The following is a 27,382-nucleotide window of genomic DNA, read 5'->3' as shown; positions in this document are numbered from 1 at the left end:
TGCTGTGGCTCCCAGCAGACACAGAAATGCTGTGACTGAACAAAACTAAACATCGGGACTCAGCCAGCTAGAGCCTGGCTTAGGCCAAGTGTCTGACACCTGCGAAGGAGTCAATATTTACCTTGGGCTCGGAGCTTGGCCAGCTCCTCGCTGAGTGAGTCCTGGGACTCTTCCAGCTGCCGCCTTTTCTGTTCCATGTTCTGCATGTAGTCTGTCAGAGATTTGATCTTGGCCTCGTGCTTTGAGCAAAAAACAGATCGGAAAGAAAGGTGAGTACCCAGTAGGTGGTTGTCTAGGCTCACTTGGAGCTGTCCAGTAGGAAAAAACAAGTTAGAGACCTCACCATGGAATGGCTCGTACTTCGTCCTTTGCCTGCGACTCGGAATTGGAGACCAAGGCAGGTCTCTGCTTTTTTCATGTACTCTGAAGCTTTGGTCTCCACAGATCCTGCCTGGCCATGTCCCTTGTGCTCTTCCCCTTCATGTGGAGACCAAAGCCCAGCCTGGTTTCCTTCCTCATGGTAAAAGCCGAGCAGCTAATGGTGTAGCTCAATATTGCAGCACCGGCCTAGTGTGAACAGTGGCCTGGATTCAATCCCAGCACCCTGAGGAGGAGGAGGGGGAGGATGTGTGCTGAAGGAGCTAGGAAACATCCAGAGCTAAAGGCCTCATCCTTTGGACATGCACCTGTAGATTCAAATAGCGCATCTGCTCTTCTTCTGGCCCTCACACACAATTCACCGATTCTGGTCACTAGAGATCTTGCATCTCAAGGTTCCTCTCTCTGAACAGTTCTCTGTATGCCAGCACTGTTCACACATGCACACATGTCCCGGCTGGCTTCTTACCAGGCCTCAGACTTTTTTTACAGCTCTTTTTTTTTTTTTTCCCTTGGCTCATAAGGGTATAGAGTAGATACTTAATAAACACCAGTGGGATGAGTCAATAAATGGGCGGGGGCTCAGTTGGTTGAACAGGCATAATGGTGAATTCTAGGCAGATGGAATCTGCAGATTGTTCCCCTCTAGATCCGGGATTCATGTTTAGGCAGGAAGACCCTGCAGAATGAATTCTGATGATAGAACTCCTCAGCAACTCAGTTGGAGGAGAGAGAAAAACAGCTTTTTTTTTGGGGGGGGGGGGGAGAAACACACAAAGAAGAAAGAATTTCAGTGAGAAATACCATTAGATTCCTTAAACCGCACCAGAAAATGAAGCGCCAAGGTTCTGTTAGCATTAAACCTCCAAGAAGCAGCAATGGCCGAACTGTACTGTACTCTGTACTGTAGCAGAGAATAAAGCAGCCTCGTGGGAAGCTGCACTCAGTGCCAACACAGTAAGGTTTTCCGAACTTTTAAGCATCCTTATTTTAACTCTGCTCTCAGAAACCAGTCAGTGTCGCTCTGAAGCCAGGACCCCACACTTGAGAGTGAGTTTTCCTAAACCTTCCTCTGGCTACACTCGCTCCAGTGAGCAGAGTTCACAGCCTACATGCACGTCGAGGGCCCACTCTGAGCACTGCAGTTCGAGCCGCGCCCTCATCCAGGAGCTCTTCAGGCTGCACTGTCTCCTCCTCCTCACTCACTCCAGGGCACAGCTGACCTGATCTGAGGATTCATGTCAGTGCGCCCTGTGCAGGAGGGATTTGGGCACGGAGCTGCCATGTCCAGCTGGACAGGAAGTGCTGGGCTGCTGGCCATGGAGGCTCTGCCTGTGGCTGACTTCAGCCCCCAACTGTTGGGATTACGGAGTACCTCCCAAACCCGTGCCATAGTCTCAAAGGCGGCCTAGAAACTAGGGTTGAGCTGTACCTTTCTTTAATGTTTATCTTTTCCCCTCAAGTTTTACAAATTCTAAAAATGTCTTGCTGCAGATAAAGAAACAAAGAAGTTCTTGTTGCTAATGACAATATAGTTATAAAAATATAGAGCAAATCTGCAAACATGCAGTATGAATTTCACCTACAAACCACCCTGTCTTACAAATTAAGATATATTTTACAAAGATATAAAACGGTATAGATTAAACTTAGTGTTTTCATTTTAACTTAATTTTATGTAATTATTCTTTCCAAATGCCCAAGTTCTATGAGTTTTTATATTTTATAAGTACTATGTAATATTCTTCCACATAACTCCATCATTTGTCTGTCAACAGGTGTTTGGATAATATATTTTACAATAACGTAAAGTAATAGTGCATATCCAACAGTTTCCACGTGAGCTTTTACTATTTTAATCAGGAAATTATAATACCTTATGAAACTTCAAAATTTCATCTCCGTTACCAATGAAAAGTAGTACTCACAAAATTACTGGATGAAAAGACCACTCACAGGTTAGGGAGCTGCACAGAGAGTAGAAGTGTGTTCCACACACATGACCTACACCTGAATCCCCGGAAGCCATATCAAGGCTGAGAGTGGTGGCATTTGCCTGCAGCCCTAGTACTGAGGATCAGCAAAGACAGGCAGGCCCCAGGGCATTGTGGGCCAGCTACTCAGGCCGAAACACGATCAACACGTCAGTATCACTAACAGCTACCCTGTCTCAGAAAACACAGAGGAAAGTCTACCTTTGGTCTCCACATGTGCACATACACACGAGCACACCTGTGCTGTGCTCACACACACAGAAACATAAGATACTTTTTTTCTGGTTTTATGTTTCCTAAATGTTTTCAAAAGGACTACTAAGTTATTTCTCATCATCACATGCCAACACTGAATAAGCCTTTAAATCATATTTTACTTAATATAAAAAACAACCCATGGAATCCATTTTCAGCAATTAGGTTGGCGCTCTACCTATTACTGCATGTTATTAATGTTTAAAGGAATATTATAATACGATGGGTTTGGTTTTTTTTGTTTTGTTTTGTTTTTTGTTTTTTTTGTCTGCCTCTTGATACTGTTAGACATGCCAGTACACACTGGTACCTGTTTCCCCAAATGACTCTTTTACAAGCCAGTGAGCCACCCACCCACACTGGCACCATCTCGGAATCTCAAACCCAGACGGTAAGCTTACACGTCAGGGTAGCCGGAGCTGCTCCGTGGTCCTCTGAACTACCTTCCAGAGATGAAAACACCATCCCAATGGGAAAAGGACTTAGCAGGCTTGCTAAGTCATCAGTGAAACACGCTCTGAGCTTAGGAAGCCAGGACACAAGCTTTGGTTTATGTGCAGCTCCGTCATCACGTATTGGGAAAATATGTATAATCACAATCACATCTTTACGAATAGGAATGAAACCTGCCTACAGAAGTTTTTAAAAAGCAAGCAAAAAATGCACATGAAATTTTTAGTGCTGTGTGTGCATGCGATAAACAATGAAGCAGCGCCTTGTCGCCATCATCAACACCACAGTTTCTTATTAGCACATCTTAAATTAAAGTAGGGATGTACAGGGTGTAGCAATGTCTCCTTAGCTGATAAGAGACTTAGACATTATACATGCCTAACTACATAATCACCCATGCGTGGACAGAGAAATGGAGATAGATGCTTTGAAGATAGAAAGCCTTGAGGGATTTGTGTAATTTACCCAACAAAATCTAGCCCTGAAGATAAACCCAGAGACCAGCCTAGGTAATACACACACCTGTCGCCCATATTCAAAGCAGGGTATGAGGGAGTGGGGCTGAGACAGGAGGATGAGTTCAAGGTCAATCTGAGCTACAAAGTGAAATTTTTGTCTTAAGGAGACAAAAAGAAGGATGTGTGGGGGATAACCTAAGCCACGCTCACATTCGGCTGAATTAGGCACAGATTCCATCCAGTACGCACCATCAGTCCCGAGGAGGGCGTGGAGGCAACAGATCCCAATAGATGAGTGTGAACAGAGATGGACGGACAGCCTACCTGGGAGATGAGCAACTGGCAAGCCGCCAGCTCCCTCTCGCTGGCATTCATCTTCCTGTTGGAGTCCATCTGGGCACTCTCCAGCTGCTTGCTACGGTTCACAAGGGACTTGACCTCTGACTTCATTTTGCTGATGTACAGGCGTGCCATGGTGAACTCCTCTTCGATGACTCCGTTCACATCTGCCAGCTGAGCACAGGAGGGAACATGAGAAACTCGTGGACCCCCTGAAACATGACTATGGGTCCTGGAGACATCCCTCGCTTTTTGGCAAGAAGTCTGTTCACAGGGGAAGCTGAACACAAAGTCCTCAGAGACTACACCTGAGCAAGTTCCCATCAAAACCATCATCAAATGTACTCCTCAGTTATCCATGCAATTGACTGGAGGATAGAAGGGACGACACAGGAAGAGAAACTACTGAAGAATGTGCAAAGGAGAAACCTTCCCAGAATCCTTACCCTGCATGTCTACAACAGTGAGAGCCAGTGTCCCCATAGGGGGCCTTAGTCCCACCTGTACATAAACTCAGTGAGCATTTTAGTTCTTTCCTTCATACGGTCCACAGTGGTGAGAAGCCCAATGTCTATGTGCAATGGCTGGAACATAACAGACTCAATCCAAAGTCTTCCAATAGAACCTCTGATGCCTGAGAATGCACAGTTCATTCCAGCATCTCCTCCTGGTGAAGGTTTCCCTGCTTAGCTACCGGTTGCTGTCAATCTCTTTCCTCTTTGCCTTTTTTCACACCTGTCCTTCCACGGTAACCTACTTATTAAGATATGTAAAAAAAAACAAACAAAAACAAACAAACAAACAAAAAAACTAAACTTATATTGAGAAGAGAGGTTTTTCTGAAAGAGACACATCCAGTTTCTACGTTTCAGAGCTCCACTGGAAACCAAAAAACAGATACATGAGGTATTTGGGATAGCCCCATCGGCTGAGAGGCTGCTACACAAGCCAAGCCATGAAGACAGTAGCTTTGTGTGTATTATATTTGACCACCAGAGGGCAGCCTTGCACCTTAGGAAGACTATGTCCCAGCAGCTTCTAACCCAAGAAGGCCAGCTTCAGATGAAGGCAACTTTTAACTCTAGATTCTCACGTCCACAGTGTCCTCTCACTGCCCCTCCCCTGCCCCTGCCCCGGCCCCTTCCCCTCCTCCTCATGCTATTACTGCTGTCATTATCTCATCATATATTTTTCTATGTAAACATTTGAGGGCTGAGAGAAAACAGTATTGGGTATGAGCCCTAAATATTGGTAGCATATATGAAGTAGAAAGTTCTGCATGTCTGCTGTGATTTTAGCCTTATAAGAATTCAACAATTACAGGTGCATGCCTGTAATCCCAACACTCGAGGAGGCAGAGGCAGGTGGGTCGCTGTGAGTTTGAGGCCAGCCTGGTCTAGCCAAGCCTACACAGAGAAACCCTGTCTCAAAAAACTGAAAAACAAAAAAAAAACAAAAACAAACAAACAAACAAAAACCTCAATGATACTTAACAATGACTCCAGCACAATACCATGTTAACAGTGGGGAAAGCTACAGTTATCAACCGTGACTCCCCTTCATGGAGGCCCTTGCTAAGCTTAAGTTGGGTTTGTGAGTGCTCCTCATTCTATCCTTCCCACAATGCATGGGAACACTGAGCAGAAAACACTTGGCAGCTTTTGCCATTGGTGCAGCACGGAACAAGAGTCTGAGAATACCACAATCTATGCAGAGAGTAGTCAATGGAATTAACTAGGGCATGCAGTGTCTGGAACCTAAAAATAATCTCAAAATATCCAATTAAGTATTTTAAAATGCTCCCAGTCATACTTTTGGCTTCTGGCAGGAAGGACCTTTAATGGCAAAGCACAGACACACTTTGATTTCACTAGCCTACTCATCAGCTCCATGTTACAACTTCGCTTAAAAAGACCCCTCCTTAAAAAAACAACTAACAAACAAAGACCCTTCCTTACTGTAGGCAGCAGGAGCCTCCAGCTTCCCATAAATCAGCTCCCCCTTGTCGTGTGAGGCCTTTAATCAGTTCCGCATCACAACTGCCCTGCTCAACACCACCATACTGCTAGAAAAACTGCCCCTTACACAGAGCGGCCAAGCAGGTGGGGCCTGAGGGTGCTGCACACTGACGCGCTCCCTCACAGGGACTCACGAAACTCTGAGCTGCAAGGTGAAACGCCCCAGATGCTGAGCCTAGCCCCGAGGCACCAAGCAGCTGCTTTCTGTTCTCCCAGAGGGGATGGCAGGGTTCCCAGTGTTTAATCATTGCCAGCTTTCTCTGAAGGACCAGTGGGTAGAGATAAAATGTTTACACTCCAAAGATGTTCTCAGGTTCATGAGCAGCAGGTTAAGGAACGCTGTTCCCTGTCCAGTGTCATCAACTCTCACAGTAACTACTCTGGCCAAGGTGCTATGCTCATCAGAACTGTGGGGCACTTGCACTGGAGTGAGGGATGAACTTTGGGGGTCATTGCCATCCTCAGGACACAATGCAACAGTATGCTTTGGAAGCGTGCAGTTGATTTCAGCCAACGTTTACCCCACTAAAGCTGTTTTTGTAATCCTCTATCCTGTTTTTCTGGTTAATGACAACCACCTATATTGTAGCCAATCATTGTTGTTCTTGGCTGGTAACCTTTTCCTCTCTTTTCCTTCTCACCCCAGCTTTGAGACAACTTTGGACCACCCTCCATTTCCCTACTTTTCTCTCTTCCTTGTCTTCAGGAACACCAGTATGCATAACTCAAGGGTATAAGCCGTTCATGGGAACGTTATTCTCCTTTGGGATGATCCATATGACCTACACCTGGCCAGCCAGTATAAGCTCCATCTACTGGAAATTTCCAGCATACAGTCCCCTCCTGGATAAAAGTGGTCAGGGTTGAAGCCACACTGCATTGCTGAATAAAGATGTGATGCTTGGTGCTACAGCAGTGATCTTGCTACATGAAGCAAACGCTTAAAGATATTAAACTGAAACAGGCTAGGGACAGCCAGAAAGAAAACAGAATTGACTCGTCCTCTGTGTTACTGAGCCACTTCAATGAAACAAATTTCGTTTCTCTAACTTTAATAAGCCATGAGTCACCTGGAGATTCTTGTTTAAAAGATAGATTCTGCTTCAGTATGTCTGAGATCGGCTGGCCTGGGGTCTATATTGATAATTAGCCCCAGGCGATACAGACCTCGCTGACTAACAAGGCACCCAGCTTGGCCTGTTGCAGATAATTAAGTGTGGTTTACTCTTTAAGCCACTGTGAGCTGCCTATGACTCTCAGCTGGAAGCGTTTCCAGTTCATACTCCCTGGCTGTAGAATTCTCACCACATTGAGTTCTTAAGGGGCAGACAACTGAGACCTGGCCAACAGCTTCCCTCAGCTGAGCCCTAGTGTACAGACACTGCAAGGCTGAGGCAAAAAAAAAAAAACAAACAAAAAACAAGTCGCACAAAACCAACCAGGACGGGAAGATGCTCCCCAGATCTGAAAGACAAATTGTTCCACCCCCACCCGATTCATGCCCCAGCTCTTCTTTTCCTGCCTTCAAGGATCTCCCAGCATGCCACACTTGCAGAGCAGAGCCCTGAGCCTCAGGTGCCGCAGAGCCTGGCTCACATCACACCAGTCGGAGCAGGACTAGAGAACGGAAGTGTGAGGAGCTGGAGAAATGGCTCAGAGGTTAAGAGCACTGATTGCTCTTCCCAAAGGTCCTGAGTTCAATTCCCAGCAACCACATGGTGGCTCACAACCATCTAAACATGAAATCTGGTTCCCTCGAAATCTGGTTCCCTCTTCTGGCGTGCAGGTGTACATGCTAACACACATTGCATAAGTAATAAATAAATCTTTAAAAAAAAAAAAGAGAATGGAAGTGTGGCTCACAGTCTTGACGTCGTTGGTCCCGATGATCCCACCAATCTCGCCCAGATCCTTCAGCAGCAGATTCAGGATCTCCGTGGCCCTCTTCTTCTGGTGGTTACTAAGCTCCTGTAGCTGACTCAGCTCTCGCTGTGTGGTTGTCAGTGTCGTCTGAAAAACAAAATCAACCACAAGTTATCAAGGCGGCTCGTGAATTTCCTACCTGAGGCCTTGGCCTCCAGAGTGCGAGCGCCCACGCCTGACCCAGCTCTTTGATCATTCCTCTGATCCCAGTTGTAAGTGAACCTGGAAGGCCCAGAGGTTGCTCAGCACTTGGCTCTCTGAGAGAGGAACTTAATTCCGAGATGTTATCTTGTAAGAACCAGGTATGTTTCAGTTGGCAATCTCCATGTTAGCAAAGTGAGTTACTAAAACTGAAGCCAGGCCCCAGAGGGCAGCTCAGTAGGTAAAGGAGAGAAATGAATCCAGAAAACTGTCTTCTGGCCTCCACCCATGCACAATGGTACACAAACACAAAATTAAAAAATATAATAATAATAAGGATTTTCATTAAATAAAGTAAGGTGCTTGCTGAACAAGCATGAAAACCTAAGTCTGATTCCTGGAAACTATATAAAAATATCTGGCTCTGGTGGTACATACTTGTTACCCAGGACTGGGAAGGAGTCCTGTGGCCAACTGCCCAGCCGGTCTAGCATACTCAGTGAGCTCCACAAGAATGAGACTGTCTCAAAACACAAGACGGCCGGCACCAAGGAAGGGTGCTGGAGGCTGACCTCTGGCCTCCACGTGCACACACTGGCACAAGAGTCGACTTTTTTATAGTATGTTTACAGTACTTAGTCACACTTTCTAACTCACCAAGTGTCGTTTCATCCCCCTTGCTCTACTTCAGGCTCCCCAGCTCCTTGGTCAAACAACAATCTGCTCCCTGGGTCACTTCCAAATCCCTGAGTAATGGGGTCTGGAATCAACAGCCCAGACGAACATTAATGAGCATAGAACACAACTTAAAACATCTTCCTAATGCACGGAAGCCAAAATACTGTCATTCGGGCAAAATGACTCAAGTTCCACAGTAGAGCTTCTTTATAAACAGCAAAAGCTCTGTTTCCTCACCAAACCTCATCAAATTAATCTCTTTTCTACCCTCCATGCTTGTTACCAAAAGCAACGGAATAGCCCTCTTCCAACATCTCCATACTGACTCAGTCAATGTGGAAGCAGGCTCTCTACTCCCCGGGCCTTGCAAGTTAATTCAAAGGCATTTGCACCTTGCCACTACAATCTGTCAAAAATAGTGTATTGAAGCAGTCTGATAATAGCTGCTTAGACACAAAATGAGAAGCATGCTGTGGAAAATCTTGCCTTGCTTTGAGATGCACAAAACACAAAGGACCAATGTACGAACCCAGGAAAACCCTGAGCTCAAGGGGAGCAGGTGCCCTCTCTGAGTGCCTCTCCAGTGACTTAGACAGCCACTGCCAACTGTTTGTTTCGGCCTATTTAACAGCACAGCAACAGCAGTCCTGTCTCTGGGAAGCCATTAGGAAGACCTTTCTTCCTTCACCTAGTAGGATGTGGAGAGCATGTAGCACTTCCGGCTGCTCCTCCGCCAGCAGCCAGCGCTTTCCTCACCACCTGTTCTGAGAGCCCAGGACTGATGTTTCAGAACAGTGGGATGGCACAGTCCAGGACACCAGGCCATTAGGCAGAGGCCTCAAGGGCCGCAGCCGCAGCCACTCCACCTCTCCATCAACCGTCTCCAGGATGCAAAGGCCATGGCATCAGCCGCATCACAGAACGCTCACTGGTCCTGCTGCCTGCCACTAGCTCACCAAGTAAAACCCACAGCTTTTGTCTCTCCGGGAAGAACCAGAAATACAGCAATATGCTGGCTGAGAGCAAGTTAACAGGACTGGCTTACCCCTGGCCTCATGAAGCTAGGACAAGGTGGAGTAGAGGAGAGCAAGATCATTCAACAGGATGCAAACAATGGAATGCTTAACTCCTGTAGGCCCCCACCTTTGCTTTTAAATACAGTGCTGTCAGTGTTATTCACTGGTCATCATTCCTATGTCACACACACACACACACACACACACACACACACACACACACGAAGGTCCTTACTAAATACTTTACATAAACTGTCACCAACACTCATGCCACCCAAGAAGCACAATACTGCCATTCTGATCATTAAAGCAATGAATACTCAAGATGTTTAAACATCTTGCCGGGGGCCAAGAGTCAAAAAGTCAAATTTTTCATTGAGCTTTTTCTGGATCTAGAATCTGCATTTGACTATTTCCAGAAAGCATTCTTGCTGATGTTATCAATTTCCTGGGTATGAAACAGCTGTGCCAGGCAGTCTGTGGTGAAGGGACTGTTGGAGAGGCCTCAGAGAGCAATCTGAGTCTTACAGCAATAAGCATTCAGCCAACTGCCTTCCTATATATAAGTCTATCACCAAGGAAGTCCCGCCCCATTTAACACTATTGCTCCAACCGTTTTCTGGGCCAGCTCATCCGTCAGCTGCTCATTGGCCCTGGTCTTGTCCTCCACTTCCTGCGACTTCTGGTCGTAATTGACAGCCAGCTCCTCCAGGGCCTGGAGAACTTCTTTCACCTCATCTTTGGCTGCCTCGTTTTCAATCTGGAGGCGTGTCAACTCCTCCTGTATCTTCTCATAGTCCCTTCTCGTGGAAGCTAGAAGCTGGGGAGACAAGGCATGGTGAATCCACGAATTACATGTCAACCACCCGCACGCTACCCACATAAGCACTTTTAAAACCAGACACAGAACAGGCTGAAAGCTCTCAGGCTGTGGAGAACTGATACACACACACACACACACACCAGGGCACTTCAGCTGTTTGGCTTTGTCATGCTAAACGAAAGATGGAAGAACCGTTTCTAATGACTACACTGGCAGACCTTTTGCAAACAGTGCCATGATTTCATACTGTGTGTAAGTTGATTTCAAAATCATCAAAACAGTGCTTAAAGGGAAGTCAGGATGTGTATGAAAGTATGACAAGGAGGAAGGGCCACTATTTCCATACCATTCCCATTTTCCTAGAATAGAAAAAGCCATGCTTGCTTGGAGTTTTCTCTTTTTATCAATAGTCAGCCCTCTTTAATGTGTATCACGAATCTACAGAAGAATATACCCCAAACACCAACACACGCTAAAATGAGTTCCTGGGCTCATGGATGTTTTGTTTAGCCTTTTTAGCATTGTTATTTTCTGATTTCCCTAAAATGAACATCTATTGCTTCTCAGGGGAAAAAAATGTTAAGGTCTGAACGGTACGAATGGAATTGATCTAAAGCAGCTGTACCTCTCTTGGAGATGCAGAGAACAGCACGGAAGCAGAGAACAGAAAACATAGGCAAGTGGCCTCGACCACAGCTAAGACAGGAACCTATTAAACACGGTTCATGTGACTCCAAAAGCACAGAATCTCCCTGCAAAATCACAGTCATTACATCGGAAAGATGATGGGAAGCAAAGGCGAAGGAAATGGTTGGGGGGACAGTTTATTCCTGTGTGTGGGGACTGAGAGCGACATCATCCTCCGCCACCTGCCGTCACTGTGTGAGGCAATCAACAGCACTTTAGCAATGAAGCAAAAAGCATTTTAAAGCACAAAGGAGAAAAATACTTAGGTATTCTCAGCAAGAGAATTCTAATTATCTGTGTTTGATAGATTGGCTGCCTTTGCTTTGCTTGGGTTCCTGTTTGTAAAATCCATGGCAAAACAGTGCAATAAAGACATTTATGGCAGAACTGAATGCTGGCAGGGGAGACTGAAAACGCTTGGCCTTCCCTTTAGTGTACCGAATATATAGTAACAGCACCATGGCCCTACTTGGCTTTTCCTCTCTGATGCTCTACTTTTGGTTTTGTTTTCCCTGTAGGACGGCAGGAGTGCATGCTCTACGCCAAAAGACAAACCAGACTTTTGCAATAGCCAGGTTATAGAACCAGCCTGGGTACCCATCAACAGATGACTAGATAGAGAAAATGTGAGAGGGAGATAGACTGGATGATGGGTAGGTAGACAGATGACAGGCAGATGTTTGATAAATGTACATAAGTCCTCACAATAAAGTTTTATTTAGGAATAAATAAAGAGGAGAGTGTGTCATTTGTAGAAAGAGATCTGACATCACCATGTTAAGTGACATGAGCCAGACCCAGGAAGACAAACGTCACATACTTTCTGTTCTATATGGCCTCTGGAGGGCTTGGAAAAGGAAGTAGAGTGGGAAGAGAGGAGGGTGAGACAAGAAAGGACAGCAGGGTGAATTGGATGTGATCAAATTGTGTTGCACTCATACGTGAAGCCCATTCTGTTTCCGTGGTGCAGTTCATAGGCAGAAGTGAAGTATCCTAAAACAGCAGCTATGCTGGGACTGGATAAGAACCACCCTTGCACAGCCAGGAGATAGTTGTCTGCCCTCCCAGGGCTAGGTGTAGCACTGAGTGACTCCCTCGGCCTCAGAGCGCTACAGAGCCACACACTTGTCAACCCTTAGCAGGCACTAATAAGAGGGCTACCAGGAATTCTCCACATGCTTAAAAGTTTTCAAAAAAGATATTTGCAAATTATATTTCTAGGACTAACATGTTAACAACAAACCTTTAAAAAGCAAAAAAAAAAAACTTCGTGAAAAAGAATTTATTGCATTCTTTACCTCATCCTGATCCAACATCTGTTGCTTTAGCTTTTCAGCCAGCTGGCTCTGCTGGTTAATTTCATCATCCTGAAATGAAACGTCATGTTTAATTTTTGGTTAGCTGTGTCAGTTTTGATATCCTGGTTTCCCTTCAGAACCAGACACCAAGAGGCCAGTCCTGAGTTCACTCACTAGAAGAGGGTGGGGCAGGAGACAATTCCGGGAGCTTGCTGACCAGTGCATTTTTTTCACCCAGATTTCTTTCCAGGAAATGTAATATCTACCTAGAGAACCCAAATCCTGCCCACCCAGAAATCAAAGGTCTGGTAATTGGGAAATGAAAGGGACTCCAGAGACATCCTTTTGCCAGACAAAGATGTTAACAGAATGGACTGTGACAGGAATGCTGCCAAGTGACAGGAAGGGAGGACCACTCTTTCCACAGCATGCCCGTTCGGTCAGAGCAGAAAAACTAATGCTTACCAGAGTTTTCTCTCTGGTATCAATAGTCTTATCAGTGGAGAGGCAAAACAAGGAAACTGGCCCTGCAGTCCCCTGTGTGTGCACACTCAGAACGCCTCTTTCCAAGTTGCCACTGAAAAGCGGGGAAAACAACAGCTCTCTTCACGGCCACTAGGTGTCGCTGCTGAGAAAGAAAGGCCACTGCCGGCCTCTCCCCCCACCAGCAAGCCGCCTCCAAGGAAGGGCGAGCTTGCTGCCTAAGCTCTGTGAAAGAACGCCTTTCCTGCTCTGCTGTCGGTATTTCAAACGAAACCTTAAGTACAGTCTGAAAATGACAGTGGGGCTTTCGGTTCGCCTCTCCTTCAGTTATAAGTCCTAATGTGATGCTCCGCCTGGCGGGAATCGGTGAAAGGGGAGGGGGACTGCAGGCACTCAAATCCGGTTCAGTACATTAGGCTGTCTTTGTGCCTGCTCCAGCCTCTGTGTGTTCCCATTGAAAAGCCCCCTCCTGCACTCTGGATCTGCTTCAGAGATGAGGTGAGAGGAGTGAATGACAGTACCTGGTCACAGAACCGGTTTTCTGCAGAGATGCGCAACACTTCTGGCGGAGCCTAGACCAGCACTGGCATGGGGTTAGGGGACGGAGTACCAGCACTCTCAAGTCTGTGGCGCAGGCTCTGCACACCCTCAGCCTGCGTCTTTGATCTTTCCTACACACTTGATCTCACTCCTCTGCCCAGAAAGCTCATCTGCACTCAACTTTATACACCCGTGTTTCTTCAATGCCTGTATAAAATATTGATTATTTCCCTTCCGACTCAGAGTTCTGGCAGAAGAATTAGGGAAATTACAACACAGCAGAACTGCCAAGAATTGGCATATCCCCTGCTAACTCACTATTCTGTATGTGTGTGTGTTTCTCCAACTTCATACACTTAGCATGTCAGTTACATGGACCAATTGTATATTTCTGCTCCCCAGCATGAGAAAACAGTTTAACATAAAAGACCCAGGGAGTTCAACCTCATCTCTTCTCCAACACACACACACACACACAAACCACTAAGAGCCACAACTGTCCCCCAGGTGACAGAAATAAGAAGGGCAAGGATGAGGTGCCTTGCATTCTCATACTTGACTCTTGGCAAAGCCTGAAGATGCAGCCTTCCTCCCTGATGGCTGACAAGCTAAGGGGTGGTGAAAAACCATCCAGGAAGGATGAAAACAGGACTCCATTAGAAAACAAAACAGGACTAGAGACATTTCCTGAAGTAGATTTGCCCTTTATGAAGGCAACGTTTTGAGGAATTAGAGTTGTCTGTTCTGATTTCGTTTTAATTTCCTAAGCCTTTCTGAATAAGGTGTGCTGTACTTTCAGCATGTCAAGTGTATCTCTTAAGGACAAGTTTAAGCACGCTCACACTGAGATAACAGATTTCAAAGCATTTTTCAAAAATTAATTTTGTAGTTAGATTGTCTTATACATGAAATAATATAGTCACCTCAGCTGTCAAAAAATCACTAATTCTGGAAATGTTTTTGCTGAACCGTCATTATTTCAGTTCTTGAATTCACTGCCCAATGAGAAAGATAGGGCCAACATCAACATTTTTATGCTACAACCCAGCCCATTAGACTGAGCCTCTTCTCATGTCCCCACATGATGTGTCTTCTCCATCAAAGAGAACTCACAGAGAGGCCTGGTGAGAAACCTGGTATCTGTAGAACACTGTTCCATGCTAATGACTTTTATCTCCATGGCAATCCTTGAAGTGATATCTGTGAGCCCTGAGTTACAGAGGAGAACGGTATCCAGGCAAGCGAGAACATTTTCCCCGGGCCTCTCACCATTAAGTCACAGGGCTACTATATAGTACATGCTTTTCCATCAAGAACCTGGACCTCGGGATGTGCCTGTCCTTAGACCCGTGAGAAACAGCACACAGAGGGATTTGGAGAAACTGTGTAATCTTTCTCCCAGTGTCCTGAAAAGATTTACTGAGGATGACCAGTTCCTTGGTTAAAGGGCTAAAGCCAAAATGAAAGGAGTTTGGGGTTCAAGGAAAGGAGCTATGAAAACTCATCCCTGCTCTGCCAGCTGTGGGCTGTGAAAACTCAAGTCATGAGATTCCGCCGCTAATGCCCCGCTTCACCCCAGATACTTCCGGTTCTACCATTCAGTAATCAAGAAGACACTGTCCCACTTCGTGCATTCTCACAGCACCTAAACACCTAAATCATGAGAAGCCTGGAGGTGTCTCCCAGAGTCTTCGAGAGGACACAGAACAATGAGAGCTGGTAGGGTAGAATCAAACAGCTCACAACCAGCTGAAGGGTAGACCATGAGCTTTGATGCCCTCTAGGGCATCGCCTCTCAGCTCTGTTCTCTCCCATCTCTCTCAGCATCACAAAATCAATCCTGATCTGCCATCCAAGAATCTATAACGTGGGGATCTGTGAAGTGTGGAAGAGAAGGGATCGTATATGGTTGTTTTCACAATAGCAGTTCTTTGGAGAAATCGAAAAGTTTGCATAAACTATTAACTTACTATTGATTTGCTTTTGCACTGAGATGTTGAGTATAATACCTGGGTTAAAAAAGGAGGGGAGGAAAAATATTAAAAAATTTAAAGGGGGGGTTGCACCCAGAGCGTGAAGGGTAAGATACACATTTCTCGTGGGTACTGATATTTTGTTGGATGTGTTTTCAGAAAGGCAGGATGTAGTCTGCTTTAATGTTTGGGTGTCCTATAACTCCCAGAACCACGACCAAGCAGAAGGAACCCAGTCCCATTCAGCTTGCAAAGGCAACATAAGACTCTAGACTTTATCCCAAAGACAGAGCCCTGTAAGATTAATGGTGACATTCCCAGAACAAAGCTATTACATCCAGGCCAGAGGTGTCTGCATAGCACCTGAGCCAAACCACCACAGAGGAGATTAAACCAGACTGAAAATACCAGCAACCTTGATGAAATGAACTAAAAGAGCTTAGGATATCCCAAGGGCAATGTGCCAAGATCACATGACACAGTGATTTAGTTTCTGGGCCTCTGGGATTCCTAACTGGACCTTTGCTGGGGATGAGTGATACGCACTGTTCAAGGAATCTTTTTTTCTCTGTTCTGACCTTCACAGTTGCATGACTATCTGAGCCCTAACAGTTTGTCCTAGGATTAAGCATTCCCAACTAACATGGTCAAACTGCATCACTCAACGATCTGCCTTTGAAAGGAGCTTCACGAGTAGAAAGGCTATCAGTCTTTAATGTGGTTAGGCCCAAAGCTCAGGGCCTTAGAACTATGTGATTAAACCCACACTTGGTCTCAGGAGTCACCTTATCCCTAGCGGGGCTACTGTTGACTTTTCCAAGAAGAAGGGGAGAGGCACAGAGGAGGAGAGAGACAAACACAGCCACACATGCTCACACAGCCTCACTCTCCTTCCGGAATCAACCAGGTCAGATTTCTGGAAGTGAGGGCTTGTCTGTCTAGACCAACCCACCTGTCTCTTCTAATCAAACTTCCATTAAGTTTTCTACTCGGACAGCAATCAAGCTAGAAAACAGGAAGATATACGTCCATAGTGGTCTGCCGCCTACCTCATCTCCAGGGAGCTGACTGCGCCTGCTACCTTCAGTCTTTGCACCACTGGAGACTATCAAGTGTCTGGCTGATACATAAAATAGGCTCACAGAAGCTGCATTTGAGAAATCACTGACCCCACAAGCCAAGTAAAAGCAGGGTAGAGGCCTATCACCTCTAGCTTCACTTTCTATGTTTCTTTGTGTCGGTCACCTAATGAGCTCTGCATAGAAGCATGTTAGCCACTCAGGGAGTGTCTATGTGAAAATCCATGACTCCTAACCTATCTCATCCCCCTTGAAGGCTAACAAAGATAAGAGTAACTGAGGCATAGTTTTCCAGCGTCCTGTCCCAGACTCCCTCAAAGGTACCTGGATGTCTGCAGTCACTAACCTAAACCTATAGTGCCCTTGGGGTTCGAGTAACAGCAGAGCCCTGCAGACATGTTGTCACAGGGTGAGATCAGTCTTCAAATGGGAGCTCTCACCAAGGAGGAACTGACTTGTCCAAACAAGCTTCTTGGAAGCACCCTGCAGAGCCCAAACCAAGACAATGGCCACCCTTGACCAGGACCACTCATTATGTGCACCTCTGTTGCCCTCATGCCTCTCCTGTTTAAACCCAATGCTCGGGTCTGTGCCCTGGAGATGGAGCTAGGGTCATGGAGCCCCTGATGCATTCTTCTCCCTGACGTGGTAACATTTATCAAACCTTCCTGTTCCTTATCTCTCCCATTAGGAGATAACTTATCTCTTCAGTTGGTCCCACTTCAGTTGGGGCTGATCGGAGTCTTTGGGGGCCCACAGAGACAGGGCTCCTGCCCTGAGCCACAGACCTTATCATCTAGCTGTCGGTACAGACTGGAGATCTCCTCGTCGTACTTCTCCTTCTCTGCAGAGATGCCCACAACCACAGGCGCGATGTTGTCTATGATGGGTGTGTTGTCACAGGGCTCCAGGCTCTTCTGGTCCTTGGCACTGATTTGTTCATCCTCAGGCACAGCTTCCCCTGAGAAAACACGGCAAGTGGGTTGCTGAGGACTAAAGAAAGGAAGCCTGCAACCCTCCGGGAAGGGTTCTAAAAATAGTCACTTCAGTTACAAATATGCAGCAGACACAATAGGGTCCTTGTGCAGAGCTAAAGTCTGTTCTTTCTATTTGGGAAAAAAGGTGTAGCTAACTGCCCAATGCTAGACCAGGGCTATATGTCAGAAATCAAATGGCTCCATTGGTCACAGACCTGGTAACTGATCCAACCCCAGCACTGCCAGGGATCCTGCATACATTTTTGTTTGTGTGTGTTGGAGAAATATGCTAGCACTTATTAGAATCATACTCTCTCTAGTCACCGATTCAAAGGGAAATAGATCTCTGAGGCACACTAATTACCAATTAATTATGTTACTGTGTCATTAGGAGAAACAGCCAAAGCAAGGAACACAGCACCACTGTTTAACCAGAAAGCCGTGGGACCCCAGTTCTGCCAATCTGAGCCTCCCAGGAGCCAGTGGGAGGAAGTCAGGGCAGCCTGGACTCAAGGACTGTATCAGCCCTGTGCAATCACGCTCTCCACCACCACACTCTCCCCTGGGAAGCCTGAATTAATTGGCTCTGCTGGAGAGTTCAAATAGAATAAGGTCTTGTGATGTCAGGTAGTTCCAAGAAAAGAAAAGGCAGGCAATCTAAATCTACAGGCCAACCCTCAGCCTGCAGAGCAGGGTCTGCTCGGCCTTCAAAGGAAGCACTGCTCAGCTTGACAGTGCTAATGGGGGAAAGGGCACGGATCTCTAGCTGGCCAAGGGCGGCCCCAACAGGAAAATCATCATGCAAAGACAGAATGCAGGAAACAGATCCAGTGGAAACCACGCAGCCCACCTCCATCTTTCAGCTGTCTTCTTAGAAAGCAAACCCACACCGAAGACACGTCTTCCACCACCGTGTTCACCAGCAACTTCCCATTCTCACCCCAGCCCCCAACCATCCGTCGGGACATTCCAGGCCTCACTCAGCTTCTCAGCCCATAATATCCATTCTACAAAAGTTTCCCAGAAAAACCACACTGAGCCAAAAGTGAGAGCAAAGACAGAAGAACTGAGATCTTAATCTGTACTTTCATGAACGATGTATTTCATGCCTGAAGGAACCCACCTGAACATGGGGCACATTATCTCAGTATAAACAAAACACCAAGACAGCCTGGTTTTACTGCTTGTATGCAGGCTTCTGTGTAAGTACAGCTAACACCAGTGGTTTCACTTTTGTATCAGCTCCATCCAAAGCAGTGATGTGAAGCAAACCCTAGATAATTCATGCCTCACTGCGAGTAAAACAAAGCCCCAATGCCTTCCTTTTCCAACTAGACGATATACTATGCCTAGGTGTCTTTCTGAAATTATTGACCGAAATAAAACAAGATCATGGTGGCCTTTGAGCTGAACCTGAACCAGATCAGTATATCACTCAGCTGCAATCCCTGGTTTAAAACGTTCATCAACAACTTTAGTGTGAAAAATGGATTTCATACAATTAACAAATCTATATTCTCTACAGCCTGTTAAAGCCGTGGGCTAGAAGAGCAGCAAGGCAGATGAATAGATGGATGAGTGGACAGATGAGTGGGTGAGCGGATGGATGAAGATACAGACTGATAATTTCTAACCACACGGAAAATTCAGAATATGCCCTATAACAACTAAGGCAATGTACAAAATATATTAGAACCTTTCTCTTTTCTAATTCTGTTCCTCTTAAGAATCTGCCACTGACACTTTGGATTTTTCGGGACGAGCTTGTTAAATTTGGGAAACACAGCAATCCAGTACACTATGATTTTAACCTTTCTGCTTCAACATGCTGAAGGTGAAATTCTTAACTGTATTGACATAGAAATCAGCCAAGCGTGACCATCTTATCCACAGACACGCTCATTGCAGGAAAGAGATAAGAGCCACAAACATCTGGAAGAGATGTATTCCCTCTGTGCTTTGGTTCCAAATGGCTGGACAGGCGATATCTGTGGGCTAGGTGAACTAAAAGCTGGCCAATTTTTTATTTTATTTTTTTAATTCATCTGGGCAGGCAGGGGCCAGAGATTAACTCCTGTGACCCACAAATGACCTGCTCAAACCAAAAGTCACAGATCTGATTCCCCCTAAAGCTGTCTTCTGTCATCAGAAATGACAGCGTTAGCAAGGGTAGGTGACTCCCTGGGTTACAGCGTTCCAGCAAGCTGACGATGCTGCTACGGGCCCCCTCAAAATGATCAGCAGACTCTCATAAACACCTCCAGTGCTGCAACAGGATCCTGAAGCCTAATTAAGCGCAGGCATGTAGCCCGCTTAGCCTTTTCATTTGCTTTTTGTTGAGAGAGAGAGACAGAGAGAGAGAGAGGAAGCAGCACTGCTTTCATCACCGAATTCTTTTAAAGATGCATGAAGGCAGGAGATGTCATGAGCATGGCTGGCCTCCCAGTGGGAAGTCTGCCTCTTACTCTCTCTGTTCCCTGGTAAGCGGGCAACTTCAGGGGGCTGGCAGTTCAATTATTTTTCCTTATTCCGAATTCATTTTTCTAGCATATCCAGAATACCTGTTGTGGCCAAGTGGCCTCTTAAACAGTAAAACACCAAACAGTTATGCAAGTCCATTTCCCGGTTATTTTTATCGTCACGAAAACAATGTTTGAAACCCACAGCAGCCTTTCTGGTTTCTGGCAAGCACTCCTCTGAATCAAAGTGTCAGCACGTCTCCCACAAAGCTACATGTAAACACCAAGCTCTCACCAGTTCATATTCTAAAGGTCAGGCCGGCAGGCAGGCAGGATTTTTTTTTTTTTTCCAGCAGCCATTCGGATGGAGCTGAACAAGACAGCCACATGCAGAAGCAAAAGCAGCACAGCTCCTGCCAGAGAGGAACCAAAGGGTTTCCAAACACCGCTGCCCTTCAAAGGACGAGGGGAATGACTTCCAGAAGCGACCCTGGTAACTACCCCACATCCAGCTCACAAAGATGTCTAGGGACTGTAAATTCCCAACACAGTGCAAGAGCTGACACCAGGCAATCCGTCTCCATGGCAATCTCACCGTGTTAATCGAGAATAGTCCCCGCACTGCAGTGTACTCCACAAGATGATTATGGAATAGCTGATTGTAACCGAGAGGAAAGCTGCAAGCCAGAGCTGGAGGGGCAGTGCCTTGGAACCAGCCAGGGGGAGAGACCACGAAGTGCAGGTTAGCGTGATTTTTATTTTTCTCTCTACTTTATTAAAAGCCGATTTCTTTTCACCCAGCCCACAAGGCTTGTATCTGCTGCCTATCCAGGAGCTTATAACCTTGAAAAACGTCTGGTTTTTTTTTAAGCTGAAAGGCCTCCCTTCTTTAAATAAGCATCCTGGCATTTACTATTGTCAGCTATAATTACCTTTAAGGACTAAAAAGATTTGTGTTTACACAGGAGCATTCACTCGGAGCATACCTATAAGGCTTGCAGAACCTTCTAATTATAAGACAAAAAGCTCCAGAGAGCATAAATAACATTTCTGCAGAAATAGAAATCTATCAGGTTAGATGGATGAGAATAGCAGACTAAACCCCCCCCTCCAAAAAAAAAAAAAATCTCATTAGGTCTATTAGTTAAAAATTCTAAAATGGGCTTATTTGGCTCTTTTTTCTCTCTCTCCCTCTCTCTCTCTCTCTCTCTCTCTCTCTTTAGGAATACCATTAGACTGCCAGGAAATCATTAAAATTTCACACATGAAATGGCAACAAGCTAGTTATTCTTTTCCTAAGTTGAGTCCCTGAAGCCTCTGGAGAACACAGAGGTAATTGCATTTTCTTGGCCACTCCAGGGCAGGGATTTGCAGGTCACTCACAGCTTCCACCAGAAACCACTGCAGATCTGGCAAACGAGGTGTTTTGTTTTAATACCAATTAAATAGGCCTAGTGGCAAACCTATTGCTAAGCATTTTCTGTATCGAAAGACACTAAAAGGAAATCTTTAAGTGGCCAGATGGGCAAGAGCAGCTGGCTACAAGATGTCATTATATAAATGTGAAGTTAAAAAAAAATCATTCCTTTATGAGACTGCTTTGCATACAAATAGCATCCTTCACTCTCATTCCTAAAAATACTGTAGCAGCTTCTGCATCCCCTAATCCTGTCTAGAGCGATTTTCTAATGCACTGGCTAGCCAGATCCTGTGCCCTCTTAACATTCATGACCTTTTGAATAGGCCAGTGGTTTGCTGAGCGGTTTGTATTTCTGTTAGTTTAGCTGTGATTTCAAAGAAAGAGGACCTAGCAAAATAGACATCTTGACTGAAATGCTAATTCCTGTGAGCTCACACCGATGACCCCAAGAGGGGATCAGCATCTTCCACAGACTTGATGCTGAAAGAGCAAGTCTCAACAGGCATAGTGGTCCACTCCTGAAATTCCAGCACTCAGCAAGCTGAAGCGGGAGGATCAAAGGTCAAAGGCAGCCCGGGCAATACAGCAAAATCTTGTCTCAAGAAAACCAAACAAAAGGAAGCATTTAGCAGTGTGATTTCCACTGGCTACACAAATCGAAACCCACTATACTCATTTTATATCTGAAGACACACCAGACCTCTCCCTGCTGTCCTGACACCTGGATTTGGGGGCCCAACTGTGTATGCAGGCGAGAACTGCCCAGCTTGTGATGCTAAAGGGGTTGCTGCCATCTTAGTCACTTGGAGCTACCATGACAGTACCACAGGATGGGGTGTTCTAAGCAACAGAAACATTTCTCATAACTTTGGAAGGTAGAAGTCTGACACTACAGTAGCAACACAGCTCTTTTCATGGGCAGCTCTTCTGAGTGTGCAGGTGACTCCTCCTGTTATCTTCATGAAAAAGAAGAAGCACAGTCTCATGGGAATCACAAAGGCAATAATCACCTCCTGTGCTGGCGAGCTTTATGTCACCTTGACACAGGCTAGTGTCAGTTGAGAGATGGGAACCTCACGTGAGAAAATGCTTCCCTAAGAATGGGCTTCAGGCAAGCGTATAGGACATTTTCTCAATTAGTAATTAATGTGGGAGGACCCAGCCCATTGAGAGTGGAGCCGACCTTAGGCTGGTGATCCTGGGTATATAAGCAAGTTGAGCAAGCCATGGGGAGCAAGCTAGTAAGCAGCACCCCTCCATGGCCTCTGCATCGCTCCTTCCTCCAGGTTCCTGCCCTGTTTGAGTTCCTGCCCTGACTTCCTTCAGTGATAAACAGTGTTGTGGAAGTGTGAGCCAAATAAACAAACCCTTTTCCTCCCCAAATTGCTTTTGGTTATGGTGTTTCATCACAGCAGTAAAAATCCTAAGTAGGACTACTCCCAAAGAAATCACCCCCTAATACCATCAGGAATGGTGATTTCAACATGTGTCTTGAAGGAAACATAAACTTTCACTATACAGTATCAAGCTTCTAAGGCTGAAAATTGGCCCAGGTGGAAGTAGGAAGGGTTAAACCTTAGATCAGCCTCTAGGTATATAAGTGGGCATTCCTCTTCCTTTAGTAATGTCTTGCATCACCTGTCATTACCAAGTGGACAAGAATGTGCTATGCATCAATTTATCTGCAAGTACCTGATTTGCAACTGATTTCCTCCTAGCTTGTATTGCCACTGTATTCTTTGTGATAGTCAGTGGGGAAAGCCCAAGCATTCACAGGCACAGATGTGCGCACACACTTCTTCCTTGCTCTCTCACAGCTGGAATAGAGCAGTGAAGCTTTTAACGTATAAGCACACCATGCAAGGAGAGAAATAGCTTTCCCAGGGAATGCACACATTGTCAGGGCTCCTGGAACTTGTTCAGATCCCAAAGTGGAAATATCTATACCCAGGGAACGCTAAAGCAAATTAAGTAGCTGCCTCTTAGAAGTTTAGAGCCAATGCATGTATTCCATATTTCAAAAAGGAACCTGGCAATATGCAGCCATTCTGGGAGTTGGGAGACATAACACTGTCTCCATCCCAGATTTCTTTTCCACATGGCCACCGCACCTCAGGACTCGGGCACAAAGAATAGGAACTGGTTCAGGACAGCACCAAAAGGCTTCCAGCTCATCCCTTTTCTGGGGTGGTACTTTTCTCACTCATACCATTGGCCTCCAAACAACTGCTTCATGTGTAGCAGCACTGATGACAGAAGGGACTGGACTTTGGTTAAGATTACAGGTCTCCCAGAGACCAACACATCATTCAACCCTGAGCAGAGAGCAGAGAGCAGAGCCGGGACTTGGTTTGTTGTGGATGTGGTACACACCAACATATCACATGATGTACAGTTAATCGTTGATACAGCTCTACACTTCCTGTTAGTTCATCCTGGGACCAGTCTTTTCACCCTGCCTCACTACTCTCTTTTCACCTGTACTCCATATTCTCTGCACTTGAAAACCTGTGGCTCCAGAGAAGCCACCTTGGAAGGCAAGGCTATCTGTAAGACACCTCCCATCTCAGCTGCTCAGTGGAGACAAGGCTTTGTGTGTGTGTGTGGGGGGGTCAACCTCCACTTTCTCTTCCCTCTGTACTCTATCTCCTATAGGGGCCTTGCCTCTCCACCTGTGCGTTCAACCTCTACCCAGAGATGTGTAACACTTGTTCTCCTCTGCAGCTCACAAAGTCCCTAAACTCCAGACCCTCAGACCTACCTTCCTACATGGCACTCTCCTCTGGATGTTCTCAGGCACTCAGGCTTCCTCTTCACCTCACTATTCCACAATCTGGTTCTTCTGTATTTACGGTCTAATATAATGGTTCTGTCTCCTAGCCAACTTGGCCAAGACAGAAAAAAACTCAGAACCAGCTTGATACCATCCTCTCTGAATGGCCAGTCCTCACCAAACCCTGCAAATTTCTGTTTCAGTACCTGTCTGGGTCAATCCAATCCACTCCCTTCTACCTCCTGTCTCTCAGTTCAACTGCCTTCTCCTTGCCCATGAATGGCTACCATCTTCTTTTCTCAAATTATGTAGCTTAAGGGTTCATGAAGGATCCCACCAAAATGAACAGAAATCATACTTTTCAAAGATTTGCAGTGGGGATGAAGTGGGATAACCAGTTAAATGACGGCATATGCAGAAGCCAAGAAGGGGATACAGAACATCAAAAAGATGCTAGGCATGCAGGAAGTCAGGCAAACGAGCCAGGGTAGGTTCCACAGGGTGGTACTGGATTTGGGTTGGAGGACCAGCTTGCTGGAGTTAGGCAAAAGATGAGAAATGATTAAAACAAGGTTACTGTGCAACTCACAATGCTTCTAGGGCCACTGAACCAGCCCTTCACTAAAGGGCTTTGCTAAATGACCCTGTCATCCAACAGGGAACTGACCGAAAAAATGTTCCAAAATGCCACAAAGCTTCCCACAGCTGTCTCACTACCCCCTCCCATCTTGCTTTCTGCGCTCCCCACTCTTCTGCTCCTGCCAAACTGCTCAGAATCGTCACCCGGCACAGGTGCTGAGTTATTCAATTATTCTAGCAGCTTCTGAAACACATGTGTAGCTAGAAACGCTTCAGAAAAGAGAAAAATCCTGTTATTTGGGCTACTAGGTCAATATTCCATCTTCTCTTGAATTCCTGTTTGCCACGTAATTGCTTTTCAATTAAATAAGTAGCTCGCTGATACCCAACTCTTACTAGCAGGAAACAACAGCAAATACCGTCACCCACAATTGGCTCCCAGCTCACTGCGCAGGTGCAAACAGCTTCCTCCAGACCTGCTCAGCAACCCCCAGGCTCCCACCCTCGAGACACCACAGGCTTCAGTAGCTGCTGAAATACACACCCCAGGGGAGCAAAAGACCTGAGGAGCAAACGACTGCCAGCTATCCCCATCCTGAGACACAGCTCCAACCCGGCTTGCTTCCAGATTAAAACAGACCGCTACCGGCAGTCTCAGCTCCGTCATCATGCTAAAGTCACCAAAATAATATGTCTGCCCTGGGATCTGGAAGCCACTCCCAACACCTCCCCCTCAACCCACCCACCCGCTGCACACCAGCTCTCAGATATTTTCTCCTATAGAACAAACCAAAGAGACTGAGAAGGGGAGAGAAACTAGTCGTGAAGCAGGCCTGTCAGAGTCCATTTTAGAAAAGGGCTTCTTTTGCTCACTACGTCATACTTGGAAGAGCCTGACAGTGAGGAGGGTCAGAGAAGGCAAGTTCTTGCCAGTGGTGACTTTTAACCACAAACAAATGGCAAGACTGAAGCATATCCTCTTTTTCACTTAGCCAAAGCAATCTGAATTAGTCAAAGAAACGCTCAGAAGCTGCTCTGCAAACATCAACTGGGATCCCTGGAAGTGAAGGATCCCTGAAAGTGAAGGACAAGGACATATAGAAAGCAGAGCATCAGGAAGAGGTTCTGCCCAGGCTGGGGAAAGTGCTTGATGCTCAATACAAGCAGCTAAGATCTAGCCCAAGTACATGAGAAAATGCCAGGCCTGGCTCATGCCCTTGTAATTCCGCAACTGGGGAGGTGGAGAGACTGATCCATGCGGCCTCACTAGCTAGTCTAGCCTGATGGAACCCTCCAGGCCAATGAGAGACCTGTCTCAAAGGAGATAGACAGTCTTCCTGCACATAACATCCACAGCTGCTCTCTAGCTTCCATGGATATGTGTAGACATGTGAGCCCTGATGGGCATGCATCTACACACACACACACACACACACACACACACACACACACACACACGCGCACACACATACACACATGTCTCGATACATGTGCAACCCTCTACACACATACACACACAAACACGAGCCCCTCCCCACACATGTACACCCTTCTATGCACACATGCACATACACAGACTTAGCAAGAATGACTGACTGAAGCTATCTTTCCCACATCCTTTTACACAGGCCACAAGAAGGAATGAGGTATAGCATGGTGCCCAGAAATAATAAAGTATATTAATGAAACAAATAATAAAACAGTCGTCATCACAGGAAGTGGGAATGCCTGAATTCTACAATCATGCTCTTTCCCAGGAGGCTCCAAGATGCCAACGGTCACTGGGAGGAGAAAGCGGGTGCCCTGCCTCCTCCCCGCTCCATTCTCTCTCACCATTCCTCCACCTGTTCAGCTCCATTTCCAGATGCTGGATGACACTCTTCAAGGCCTTGTTCTTCTCTTTCTCTTTTTCATATTTCTTCTTCCATTCTTCTGCTGTTAGTTCCAAGTTCACAGAGACTGTATTCTTGATGGTCTTTGCTCTGGGATTAAGACATAGGAGTAAATTCTGAGAATCTATTAGCACTTACTGGTTTTATATAATCAAGCCTCAGATTCCCTTCATGTCAAGAAAGGACTGGGAGTTCAGAGACTTCCCTGTAGCAGCTACCTACAATTCTCAAAGCGGGGTTACTGACACCGTTACTTCAGTGTTTAAAAAGAGTTATTTTCAGTGTGCGTTTATGTGTCTGTGTGTGTATGTGTGTCTAAGGTGGGTTGGGGGCACATGTGTGCACCCTTGGGGACCAGAGGAGGACATTGGATCCCTGAAGGGGTGGAGCTATCGGTGTTTGTGGGCTGTCTGACATGGATGCTGAGGTCTGAACTCCAGGCCTCATGAGAGAACAACAAACACTCTTAACTGCTGAGCCATCTCTCTGGACTCACACTGTTGTTGCTCCCTTAGGTTCCAAAACCACCCTTTCCTTTTCTCCTCACATTCCATCAGCCAATAAAAGTCCAATAGGATTTAATTTAAATTGTGTCTCAGGGTCCCATCTTGTCTAACTTCCTCTGTGCCCCACTCAGTCTGTTGTCAGCCCATAGGTTATAGGCTCACTCCAGTGTTTAGCATGATCCTTGAAGCATCCCATAGATCATTGCCAGACTTATCTTCCAAACAGAATTCCCAATTAAT

The 27,382-nt window shown here is 46.0% G+C and overlaps 1 protein-coding gene across 2 annotated transcripts in view; it reads right to left on the bottom strand.

Moving 5' to 3' along the window:
* The window catches only part of Kif5c (kinesin family member 5C), a 148,892-nt gene that overhangs the window by 36,251 nt on the left and 85,259 nt on the right, over positions 1-27,382 (bottom strand). For both annotated transcript variants that reach the window (XM_060390134.1, XM_021654036.2), the window contains exons 11-17: positions 26,578-26,726; positions 17,325-17,497; positions 12,462-12,530; positions 10,267-10,473; positions 7,759-7,905; positions 3,863-4,051; positions 122-239 (exon numbers count right to left, since the gene is read on the bottom strand). In XM_060390134.1, coding sequence (XP_060246117.1) covers positions 122-239; positions 3,863-4,051; positions 7,759-7,905; positions 10,267-10,473; positions 12,462-12,530; positions 17,325-17,497; positions 26,578-26,726 — 1,052 coding nt within the window. The remainder of the gene's footprint in view (positions 1-121; positions 240-3,862; positions 4,052-7,758; positions 7,906-10,266; positions 10,474-12,461; positions 12,531-17,324; positions 17,498-26,577; positions 26,727-27,382) is intronic.

This window comes from Meriones unguiculatus, chromosome 8 (assembly GCF_030254825.1).
Source record: "Meriones unguiculatus strain TT.TT164.6M chromosome 8, Bangor_MerUng_6.1, whole genome shotgun sequence".
Taxonomy (NCBI): Eukaryota; Metazoa; Chordata; class Mammalia; order Rodentia; family Muridae; genus Meriones; species Meriones unguiculatus.
The sequence above is the reverse complement of the archived record's forward strand: the minus strand, read 5'-3'. Positions and strand labels throughout refer to the sequence as shown.